At 37.4% G+C, this 11,748-nt stretch overlaps 1 protein-coding gene across 3 annotated transcripts; it reads left to right on the top strand.

The window, feature by feature from the left end:
- The first annotated feature begins 257 nt into the window (after nucleotides 1-257).
- Nucleotides 258-8,253, top strand: LOC107808602 (vesicle-associated protein 1-3). 3 transcript variants are annotated; one of them, XM_075238225.1, is made up of 8 exons: nucleotides 258-668; nucleotides 954-1,024; nucleotides 1,117-1,198; nucleotides 1,388-1,503; nucleotides 1,577-1,738; nucleotides 1,819-1,866; nucleotides 5,265-5,342; nucleotides 7,834-8,253. In XM_075238225.1, exons 1-8 carry the CDS (start codon nucleotides 611-613, stop codon nucleotides 7,945-7,947), a joined length of 729 nt encoding a protein of 242 aa, XP_075094326.1. In that variant the 5' UTR covers nucleotides 258-610; the 3' UTR covers nucleotides 7,948-8,253. The 3 variants fall into 3 exon arrangements, with proteins under 3 accessions (XP_075094326.1, XP_075094327.1, XP_075094325.1); XM_075238224.1 differs by having other exon boundaries at nucleotides 340-668; nucleotides 1,117-1,252; XM_075238226.1 differs by lacking the exon at nucleotides 5,265-5,342 and having other exon boundaries at nucleotides 337-668; nucleotides 1,117-1,252.
- The last annotated feature ends 3,495 nt before the right edge of the window (nucleotides 8,254-11,748 follow it).

Raw genomic sequence — 11,748 nt, 5'->3', positions numbered from 1 at the left:
GCTCTCTCCTTGTACGTGAGCTGTCTATGCAAAATCAAACAAAGGAAATAGTTTTATTAAAACCATCTTTTCCTTTTTCCCTACTTAATAAAAATAGTAAGTATCTCTTCAATCTGTTCCCTAGGAGTAATAGTTATCTTATCCTATGTTTAATTTCATTAAAACTAAACCAAAAAATAAATTTGAAAAAAAAAACCATCCGTTTGGGTTGGTAGCACATGCAAAGGAGTTTTGCCAACTCAAACACCAAATAACAGCGTAGTGTGTGTCCAACCCAACCTGCTTCCATTTACATTTATACCCTCAAGTTGCACATCTCCTTCATCTCTTTGATAGTGAAACTAAAAAAAAGTAAAAAACTTGCGAAGATTTCCATCCACCAAATTCTCGAAAAAATTAATATTCAAATTCAAATCTACTAAAACAAGCCCAGATAAGAAAATAATTAAAAATATCTTTTTTTTTCATTGTCAGGTTTCTAATTGTTCATGCGCTGACTAAAAATTCCGATCATTCTTAAGTGCGAACCAAAAAACAACCCTAGAAAATCTTCTATTTCTTAAAAAAAATTCCCAATCTTCCATTCAAATTTGGTTTGAGACATATAGCCATGACTATGAGCAGCGGTGATTTCATCAATATTTATCCCACAGAACTCAAATTCCCATGTAAGCCCATACTTTTTTTTTTTTGTTATCTGCTATCATATTTATTTTAATTTCAGATTTATCAATTCCATTATTCAATTTATCGTTTTTCATTTGATGGGTTTGCTTATTTAATTGATTATCGAAATTGGTTTCTGTTCTTTTTGATTTCTTGGCAAACGTTAACCATTGGGAAGAGGAGAGTCCTGCCTTTTTCTATTCTTCGGCTGTTTATTTAGCTGAGTTTTGATTAATTTGGGTATTGAGTAATTCTTTCGTGGGTTTGTTTGATTTTGTATTGTAAAGTTGAGCTGAGGAAGCAGAGTGCATGTTCTTTGCAATTAAGTAACAAGACTGATCAATACATTGCATTCAAGGTGACTAACTATTTTAACAAGTAATTTTTTTTAATTTTTTAATGAACCCGTGTTATGTTAATTGTGTACTTATTGTATTCTGTGTTGGAAAGGTTAAGACGACCAACCCCAAGAAGTACTGTGTTAGGCCTAATGCTGGTGTTGTTTTGCCTGGTTCTTCATGCAATGTCACAGGTAACGGCATTTCCTTCTATTTGTTTTTGCCTGGTTCTTCATGCAATGTCACAGGTAACGGCATTTCCTTCTATTTGTCAAGCCTTTTAATCCATTACTTTCAAGAATTTGACGGAGACTGTCTTAGATGCAAACAACAAATTATGGTTGAATTGAGTCTTTACTAAATAAATTGTGTGGATTTTGTAGTTACAATGCAAGCACAGAAAGAGGCACCTCCTGATATGCAGTGTAAGGATAAGTTTCTAATTCAGAGTGTTCTAGCACCCAGTGGTACAAGTAATAAAGAGATTACGACAGAAATGGTGAGCTTACAATAATTCTTTCAGTCTCTTTTAGTATTATGGTTTACTAAAATTGGTATACATCTGCCTGTAGTTCAATAAGGAGGATGGGAAAGTTATTGATGAATTTAAATTGAGGGTTGTTTATGTTCCCGCAAATCCTCCCTCTCCAGTTCCTGAAGGGTCTGAAGAAGGTGGTTCCCCCAGGGCCTCGTTGACTGAAGATGAGAGTAAAAGCTCGTCCCTTCCAGAAGCGGTTGGTGTCTATAATTTGTAGTTTTTCTGTGATTCTTCATCAACTCTGGGCTAAAGTTCTCTTCTTGACCTTAATATCAGGTGTCACGATCTTTGGAGGAGCCTAAAGCAAAATCATCCCCTTCTGAGGTGAAACTTATTGCTAATATATAAAGACATTGCTTCAATCTGTGCATCACGGTGCAGACTAATGGTTCAGTATTGTCTTAGGAATAATCAATTTAAGGTTTTCTTGCACTGTTAAGTGTGCCTAATTCTTTAATTTGGCTCTAGGAAACAAGGTTTAGGCGAGCTAACTATTCGCTTTTGGACGGATCTTTTTAACCGTCATTCGAATGTTATTCTCATATAATTACTCCCTTTGAAGTGGCATTCTATTAATTATCTTGGAAAGGAAATGGTCCCGATCTCACACTGCAATTAAGAGCCCGTTTGGACATAAGAAATATTTCACTTTTTTTCGAAAAATTTTCATTTTTTTTGAAATCAGCGTTTGGTCATAAATTTTCCAATTTTTCGCTCGAAGATGCATTTTGGAATTTTTCGAAAATTTGAAAAACTCCAAAAAGCTGTTTTTCAAAATTTTTACTCAAATCACTCACAAAACTTCAAAAACAACCCAAAATTATATTCATGTCCAAATACAACTCTAATTTTCAAATACCATTTTCGCTTGAATTTTTTTTTACTTTTTTTTTGGAATTTTACAATTCTTATGTCCAAACGCCCACTAAAAATGTTCTTGTCATAATGCTCTTATTAGCAGCTTGATTGCTAGCGGAATGGGGTGATAACATGGGTTTTTCTATTGAAGTTTAGGTGAATCAATTCCCCTTAAATTTAGCAAAACTAAATGGACTTTCTCCTCTAGTTTTTGAAAGGCCAAATGCCTCCTCTCGTCCTCCTGATAGTTAAAGGTGAATGGTCTCTAGAATTGGTCTAATTAGACAGGGTTCTTCTTTTCCCTTACCCGATAGTTGTAAAGTTCATCTGCTTGTTGAACTCACAGCTGTCTCGGATCTTTCTTGGATGGTTTCAAAACCCCCCACAGTTTCTTCTCTATTTCAACACAGGATTTTACTATTCCTTATGTGCCATTTCAGCATCATTTCTGAACCTCTCCCGCTTCCGGTACGTGAGCTCAAAGAGAGAATACCTTTTCATTCCAAAATAAATTAATTTTGCAACTGCAAATTTGTATTATTTTGCTTGAACTGGACGGCAAGTTGAGAATTTACTTGAATGCTTGATCATGATAGACATGGTGGTGGTGGAGGTTGCACTCTTCGGGAACCGGCAAGCTGTGAGTTGGAAAAGTGGGCAGAGGGGGTTGCGTGTTTGGGAGGGAGACGGCTGGGGTTTGTTGGGTAAGAGTGGAAGAAGTGGAGGTTGATGGCAGGGCTGAATATGGTTAAGAGAAGGGATGGCGAGGTTGGGGATGGAAGGGTTTGCTGGGGCATCAGCTTAGCAGGGAAAAGGGACTTCACTGGTGCATGAGGGCTGCGGCAGAAGAAGGGTAGTGGTTCCACCTAGAGATATGAATGGGTAGGGTCAACCCCCTAAAGGTTGAAACCAACAACCTTTTGTTTTCTTTATCTTTCTTGTCTTAAGATCTAAGCAAAGCCAAATATATGGTAGCGTAGAATTGAAATGAAATTTATAGTCTGTGCTGACATTATTGTGGTTTAAAGGATGGCGTATGAGTTAAGTGATGTATCTTAAAGGACTATTCGGATTAGAAGCGATGTCTAAGTAATTCTGCCCTTCCTGTTATAGCTCCTTACAGTTTAGTATCCGCTCATCATTACATCGCAATCTTTCTCCTTTCCTTTGAACTTCCCTCTTATTTTGATACCCCTTCTTTGCTTTTCATTGGGACCCCTTATGGAAAATTTCCAAGATGGATAACTTTAACCAAGGACTTTAATACAGATTCCAGCTCTAACTCCGACAATTGTCATTACAACTACCACCCAAATGTTGACATAGCATGTCCACAGGTCAATTTCCGAAACCGAGACACAAGTGAGTCAGATGGACTCTTTAATTTCCTACATTCCAATCTCTGAACCATAATAGAACGATTTGGGTGTTATAAATAGCTATATGTCTGTGATTGAGTATATCATATAGTAATACAGAAATAATCAATTTTCATAAATCAGGTCAGGTATATGTTTGTTGGATATCTTTCTTTGATGTGTAAATAAAACTCTACAGAGGTTTGTCCACACTTCAATGGTCTACTTGGATGTTCAAGTCTTCAAGAGTTGACACGGTTCTCTGGGAAGTCTTACTTGTGGAGTTGTTGATGTGTGATAGTACTGTTGCCTTGTTCATGGTGTCTGTGATGATGGCTAATGGGTTGCTTATATGTTGTTGGACATTTCGAGAAGGGCCTTTATTTATGAGGGCAGAAAAGGCTGAGATGATATGTTAGAAAAAAGTAAGGAGTAAGGTTAACAAATTGTGGGACCACAGGATTTATGTTGTTCCCGCTGCAATGAATAATTTTACCTAAATGTTAGGAAAATGGGTAAGCATTTAAGAATCTTGTCTTCCCACTTCCTCTTCTGTTTATTCTATAAAACGAAGATAATAAGATCATATTGGTGCTGGGAGGATAAGATCCTGATTTATCATGTTGTGGAGTTGGTTTCTTAGAAAGAACTTGCTGATTTTCCAGGTAAGTTGTGCTGATAACGAGTAGAATGGTCTGTTTGTGTGTTAGTTTCAGGTTATTCTAATTAGTATATCCTGAGTGCTCTTTCTCTTTGTTTTTTCTTTCTCTTTACCTTATCAGATTTTCTTAAATCATCAAACACTTTGGGAGCTCTTTACGTAATATGATTAAATATTCGACACATCATGGGCAGTTATTGATATGTTGAAGAAGGCAATCTATTTTTAAATTTGACGGCAGAATCTACAGAAGAAATTTAACAAAAATGATGCTTGTAGAGGAAGAAGCTGAAATTAACCAGGTAACAATGAGATATTCGCGTGAATAATCAAAAGGAAACTGCAGGAGATAATCAACTTTGTCTCTTATAAAAGTAGTCAAGTAACTAGTTAAAACTTAAAGCGTCATTGACATTAGTACAGAAATGAGAGACTCGAACCATCCGATTGAGTGATTGTTGGAATTTTAAACCAAAACGATGTCTTTTCAGTTTAGTCACTCTCATATTTGGGAGAAGTACTGTGTCTGCATTGTGTAATTTTTGACATTTTCTTTAGGTTTCACGTGAGCCCTAACGTGAGTTAATGAGTCTGGTGCTTCCTGTTTCCCCTGATTTGATCTCATTGATCGTCAGGGACATACTGATGTTCACATTTTTTTCAAAATTGAAGCTGAACTCGTCTGACCTGTATTAGCAGCTTGCACAGTTTTCTGCTGCTGATTTCGCCTGGATGATTGAATATCCTTACTTCCCATAACTGCTGCTTGACAGATCTATTTTCAACTGAAGACTGTTTTGCCAAGTTAGTTTTTGAGCAATCTTTAACAAATACTTTCACTTCAGGCTTGGTCTTTGATCTCGAGGTTGACTGAAGAGAAAGCTTCTGCTCTTCAACAAAATCAGAAATTACGTCAGGAATTGGTACGTTTAGTGACTGTGTGAGCTTTTGAATCTTCGGGTTGTTGATGTGTCACTTTTTGACTTTGCTTTATAGAATTCTACTCTTTCCCCATCTATTGGCAAAATTCATAAAATACATGCCTGCTAGTGGTTGGGAGAAATCATCTTTGGTTTGGTAAATATGATGAAAGCAATAACAAACTTTTAGTGAATAATACTATAATGGTGATGACGCTTCAATCAGCTTCTACTTTACTACTTTATTCCTTATGATGGTGAGGTTCTCTCTTCAAAACATACTGGTTTGAAATGATGGGAGGGAATTCCTGTTGCTTCTTTGATGTGAAGACATATTGGGGTGCTAGTGCACTCTGGTTGGTAAATTTTACTTGGTTACCCTAGTTGGAAGTAATAAATTGGCAGAACCTTGGAAGATATTAATCTGAAATCTCCTTAGTTGTTCACATATACAACAACACAACAATAACAAACCCAGTATGTTCCCACAAGGTGGGGTCTGGGGAGGGTAGTCTGTACGCAGACCTTACCCCTACCTAAAAGGTAGAGATACTGTTTCCAATAGATTCTCGGATTAGGAAGGGTAATAAGAAGAAGTGGATAGCAAGAAAGGAAGAAAGGGGGAAGAGAAAAGAAAAAGGGAGATATAAAGGATAAGTAGTACCAAATACTAGCAACAAGAGATACAATACCTGAGGCGAACAAAACTACATAACGTAATAAAAATCTAAGAATATGAAGGGACAAGCGTGCTACTAAGACTATCGGTGAGCAACTAAAAACTACCCACTAACCTTCTACCTTAATCCTCGACCTCCACACCCTCCTATCAAGGGTCATGTCCTTAGTAAGCTGAAGCAGCGCCATGTCCTGTCTAATCACCTCTCCCCAGTACTTCTTAGGCCTACCTCGACCTCTTCTCAAACTCGCCATGGCCAATCTCTCACACCTCCTAACAGGGGCATCAATGCTTCTTCTCTTAACATGTCCGAACCATCTCAGCCTCGATTCCCGCATCTTGTCCTCCACGGAGGGTACTCCCACTCTGTCTCGGATAACTTCATTCTTAATCTTATCTCTCCTGGTACGCCCACACATCCATCTCAACATACTCATCTCTGCTACTTTCATCTTCTGGACGTGGGAGTTCTTGACTGGCCAACACTCAGCTCCATACAGCATAACCGGTCGAACCACCACTCTATAAAACTTGCCCTTAAGTCTTAGCGGCATGTTCTTATCACATAAAACACCGGAAGCGAGCCTCCACTTCATCCATTCCGCTCCGATGCGATGTGCGACATCTTCGTCAATTTTCCCGTTACCTTGGATAATAGACCCGAGATACTTAAAACTCGCTCTCTTGGGGATAACTTGAGCATCATGCTTTACCTCTACGTCTGCTTCATGGGTCCCGTCACAGAATTTGCACTCCAAGTATTTTGTTTTGGTTCTACTCAATTTGAAACCTTTAGACTCCAAGGTCTGTCTCTAAACCTCCAACCTTTAGTTGTTCACATATGGAACAATAAAAGTCTGATTGAAGCGGTTGTTAGTGGTTGATACCTATATGTAGCCTTTTTCTTGACCATATATGCATCGGTATAGATTTGAGTTCCTAGTCAATACGGATTTAAACGAGGAGAAAGAACCAGAGGACCGAGTGGTTTCATTTGTTAGTGATTATCGTGACATCATATACACACTGAAAAACGAGTTGTTCTCAGGAGTACTTTTGGGAAGTTTTATGTGCTTTAATAAATACTATAATTATCAACTTGGAAGCACATGCTAGCAGTTAGATATTATATAGCATGTGTATTTGTTAGTACAGTGTGATTAGGAAGAACATAAGTATTCGACTTTTCTCTTTGCTGCATTGGCTTTCCAGTTCTACGAAAATCTTATCATCTCTTAGATTGAGTTGCATGGTCCATGCTGTAGGTTGAAATATGATATTTCCTTTGCTAACTGCACATCGATTTCATTTAGATTCTGTGATATTTAATTATCAAAATAAGATGGTGTGATCTTATATTTGGATGAAGGGTGCCTACAGAGTTCCTATTCTCTACAGAAGAAAGTAGTTAAGACCTTCAAAGAATGTTAACCCATGCGAAATTCATGGCTGTATAATTAGTTGTTTTATACTGTACATAAGTTTATGGTCCTTTGGTACCTGCTGCTCAAATGGTGCAATGTTCTAAAGCACGTCCAAGAGTTTTTTTATATATTACTGTTTGTACCTTTTGTCTTGCATAAATGAGTGAAAGGAAGAGATTCACAAAGATTCCAAAAATCAAGAATTGTGGCTGGAGAACAGAAAACAATAAGTGCCTTAAGAAACCTTAGTATTTTCTAGTGTTGGTTTAGGAAAGATGCAAAAGAGGAGAGTGACCTCTAGATGTGATTATTCTGTTCCTCAAACAGCATCCGGAATGATCACTTGTTCCAGCATTTTTCTGCTAATTCTTCTCACTTTACCATTTTGCAGGAGCTTATAAGAAAAGAAATCAGCAAAAGCAATGCTGGCGGCTTCTCAATGTTATTCGTCGTGCTGGTTGGTCTTATAGGTCTTTTGGTTGGGTATCTGATCAAGAAGACGTAGTTGGAAGGAGATTAGTTTGGGTGCCCAGGAAAAGTTGATGGCATTCTAGAATTTTATCTTTCCCCTTTTTCTTTACAGACTTGTGCGTTAGAAGTAGAATGTTTGCAGTCATCAAGTGTGTAAAAATGTTATAGTCTTTTATGTATTATGGGCATTTAAAGACTTGATTCAATTTGAACTAGGGTAGGAAATGGATTTCCTTGGGAAGGATCAAACCTTCTTATTTGATTCAAGTGAGCAAGTAGCTGTTGCCAAGATTTGGTAGAATTTCAGAATGAGATAAATTTTGAAATTGAAGTTTCTCATTATCAATAGCGTCATGTGATTGGTTCCGACTTGTGCATTTTCAGTATGACCTTTTCGACGGAAATAATCCTGGCTTTGCATGTTGAATGATCTTTCCAATGCCTTTTCTTTTTCAGTTTTCTTGAATTATAAAGTTTATATTCTTTGCAGTCTGTTGGTTGTGCCTCTTTTTGGACGTTAATTACTCAAGTTTGTGCCTCGTATGTGTGTTTCTCTGCTTTTTTCGTGAAATTGAAAAGCTCTGTACTCCATATTGCTATTTCTTCTCTTTTATTACTTTTTGTTCAGAATTTGATTAGGGTCACCAATTGATTGTCAAGTTCCAAGTCTAAAATATAGGCAATGGCTTTGCCAAAATCACAGTGATGCTAGGATTCCTAGCTGTATTATTAATTACAGCACGTTAGTACTTTGTTTATGATAATCATGTATGCAACTTTTGTTTGTTAATCAATCTGACCAAATTTTGAGTAATTTTAGGAAAAACATAGTGAATAGTATTAAAAATCAGAACTAAAGATAAATATGTGCTTTCGCATCAGAGAATGCCTTAGGTGGTGCCAATGGCGGGTCATGTATCACCAAAAGGGGGCTGCTGTCTTCATACAAACAAGGCACAGTGTTTATACAGAAATTGAAAATATATAATAATAATAATAACAACAACAACAGAAGCTGAACTCTTAACGACAATCAAAACTCACAAAATAATAACAAAAGATTCCCTACACCTCTCTATTGTATTAATCTGAGAAATTATACAATGAATTTTACGTTCTGTAGAGTATGAATTTTGCATCCTATATACTATTAGCAGCATATCAAAATTATCTGATTTCTCAATCATAAATTTAGCAGAAATCCATATTCAATCATGCTCCATGTGCATCCTCATTTCACTAACAAGGATACAAAAAATCAGAAAAATCAAGACAAAGAAATACCTAATAATAGTTCGCTACTAAAAAAACTGAATTGATAATTGACGAAGTCAAAACAAGAAGAAATATTAAATATGTACTGTACTAGGACATATTAAAAAGAAGAAACCCCGTTGATTGTAGAATAATAATTCGAATAAAACCAAAAACTACCCCTCCCCTAACCAGAAAAAAAGGAAAAACAAAAGAAGAGATTATTAGATATTCTCCCAATAGATTAATTAAAGTTTTTTTTCTTCATAGATCACTTGATCTTGTTGAGTAACCACCTGCTTGGATTTGCCATATGTATTATAGGTCTGTTCAAGATTTTTGGCCTTGACAATGGCAGCTTCTTTGAGTTGGGTTAGGGTTGGAACTTCATAATTTTGACATAAGTAAACTCCGAAGGCAGTGCCCGCCATGAATGTCACCGTCGTTCCTATTAAACCCATTCTTCTTCTTCTTCTCTATTATTGAATTGTTGAACAAGATACTACCTCTTTTGTTGCTTATTATGTATTTATAGGAGTTGGAATACTACCACTGTCTTGCTCTCCAAGTTTTATTCTTGGCTCTTCTCCAAGATTATAATTCCGATCCCAGTAATTGACGTATTAGGAGATGTTATTTTATTTCCATGCTTTTTTTTTAATTGACGAAAATACTAGTTTATAGTAAGTTGAACTCTTATTTTTCAATTAAGCCCCAAGATATCGAAGGTTTCAATTGGACCAGACCATTTTTCCACTTAAGAATAAATTTGAATTATTTAAATCTATGAAATTATTGGAGGTCTACTTAGTGGCAAAATCGTGAATTTTTTTAGATACAATACTATAAGAATTTTCAAAGAACCATGTTGTATAAGGTGAAATATGACATGACACGCGGTCTTCTAAAGGAAAGACACGTGGAACCCTAGACGGGGATGACCGAAAACCGAACGCACCCATTCCGCTTGTCACCGGAAGGGATATTGTTCATAAAGATGTATTAAATGCTTTGCGTCCGGTAGCATTTAATAAGGAATATTCTGTAGCATTAAGAGCAATGACCCGTTACAGAGAATTTGACATTTATATTCACCGTTACATCTTCATCAATGAACCTCATAATTGACATTAAAGGAGGGCACGATCCCAGGACCTCCTTCCCTAGACACAATTATAAATAGTGAGCCCAATTATCATTGTAAAGACCACAAAATTTTCTCGCAAAACTTACACCACATTCTATACAAAGCTTAATACAGTCTTACTTTTTCGCTTTTTGATCTCATCATTGCTGTGCCCGAAAACCTTATTTCCGGAACTGTCATCTCTGCTGTTTCATCTACATTTTAAGGCTAAGTATTGTATATTTCTTCAATTATTGTATTTTTTCAGGATCAAATTAGTCCACTTGTCTAAAAACCACGTATAAATTCAACTGTACCGTTTTACAGGTAAATAGTTTGGCGCTCACCGTAGGGCCTAGACAGCCGTGCAATTAAATTGATCCTTGCCTTTTTTACTAACATGAATTGATTATTTTGTCTTAGAAAAAATCATAAAAAATGGCAGATAACACTGTTAACAACACGTACAACCCTGAAATTCGAGGGGATCAACCATATTTTGAGGATTCAATCAGCGACACCCGCAATGAGGGAAATGACGCCACGCCGGTGCATGGCAGACAGAACCCTTGATAGGTTCGGGAGACAACTCTTGATGATGCTAGTGAGCAGCATGTCGTGGATGCGGTGAGGGTCCTGCAAGAGCAATAATCGATTATTCTAAGCCATCTCACGCGACATGATAAGGTTATGACGGAGCTGAAGCAGGCATTACCGGGGGCTTCGAATAATGCAAACAGACGAGATCCAATTCCTCCTGGTGTTCCCGCAAACCAAACAACGCAGAGAGTTGACAACAACACCCCCAAGGGCGAAGTTGGCTCCGATAGGGCTAGGGGAATGGACCTAGTCTCAACAACGAGAACGACCCATTCAAGAATGAACTTTTACGGTTTATGAGGCATGTAAATGCCCGCATGGACTAGATCCCGGGCGCGCCACCAATATTGAAAGGCCCGAACTCAAAGAAGTATACTCAATTGCCGTACAAGCTGAGTGCGGCACCAGAACTAATCCTAAAGCGGTTCAAAATACCTAAAATACCAATGTATGATGGGACTTCAAACCCACAAGAGCATATTACCACTTACAAAATGGCGGTAAAAGGGAGCCATTTAGGTCCTCACGAAATTGAATCTGTGTTGTTAACGAAATTTGGAGAAACTCTCATGAGGGGAGCTCTAACGTGGTATTCATTATCACCGAGTATTCCATAGATTCCTTTGAGATGCTCGCAGATTCTTTCATCAAGGCTCATGCCGGGGCTAGAAAAGTACAAGCCCGGAAGGCCGACATATTCAGGATCGCACAGGGAGAATTCGAATTATTATGAGAGTTCGTTACCCGATTCCAGAAAGAAAGAATGTTGCTCCCGGCTGTCCCGGATGAATGGGAAGCTGAAGCATTTACCAAAGGATTGAATCCGAGAAGCTCAGATGCTTCCCGGAAGCTAAA

This window comes from Nicotiana tabacum, chromosome 19 (genome assembly GCF_000715075.1).
Source record: "Nicotiana tabacum cultivar K326 chromosome 19, ASM71507v2, whole genome shotgun sequence".
Taxonomy (NCBI): Eukaryota; Viridiplantae; Streptophyta; class Magnoliopsida; order Solanales; family Solanaceae; genus Nicotiana; species Nicotiana tabacum.
This window is presented reverse-complemented; position numbering and strand designations above follow the sequence as displayed.

Bases quoted from the DNA above. Each gene is read 5' to 3' on its own strand.
- LOC107808602 (XM_075238224.1), top strand. From the start codon at position 611: ATGACTATGAGCAGCGGTGATTTCATCAATATTTATCCCACAGAACTC. The intron at 1,253-1,387 runs GTAACGGCATTT...TGGATTTTGTAG, and splicing joins TTCTTCATGCAATGTCACAG to TTACAATGCAAGCACAGAAA. The intron at 1,867-5,264 runs GTGAAACTTATT...CTTTCACTTCAG, and splicing joins CAAAATCATCCCCTTCTGAG to GCTTGGTCTTTGATCTCGAG.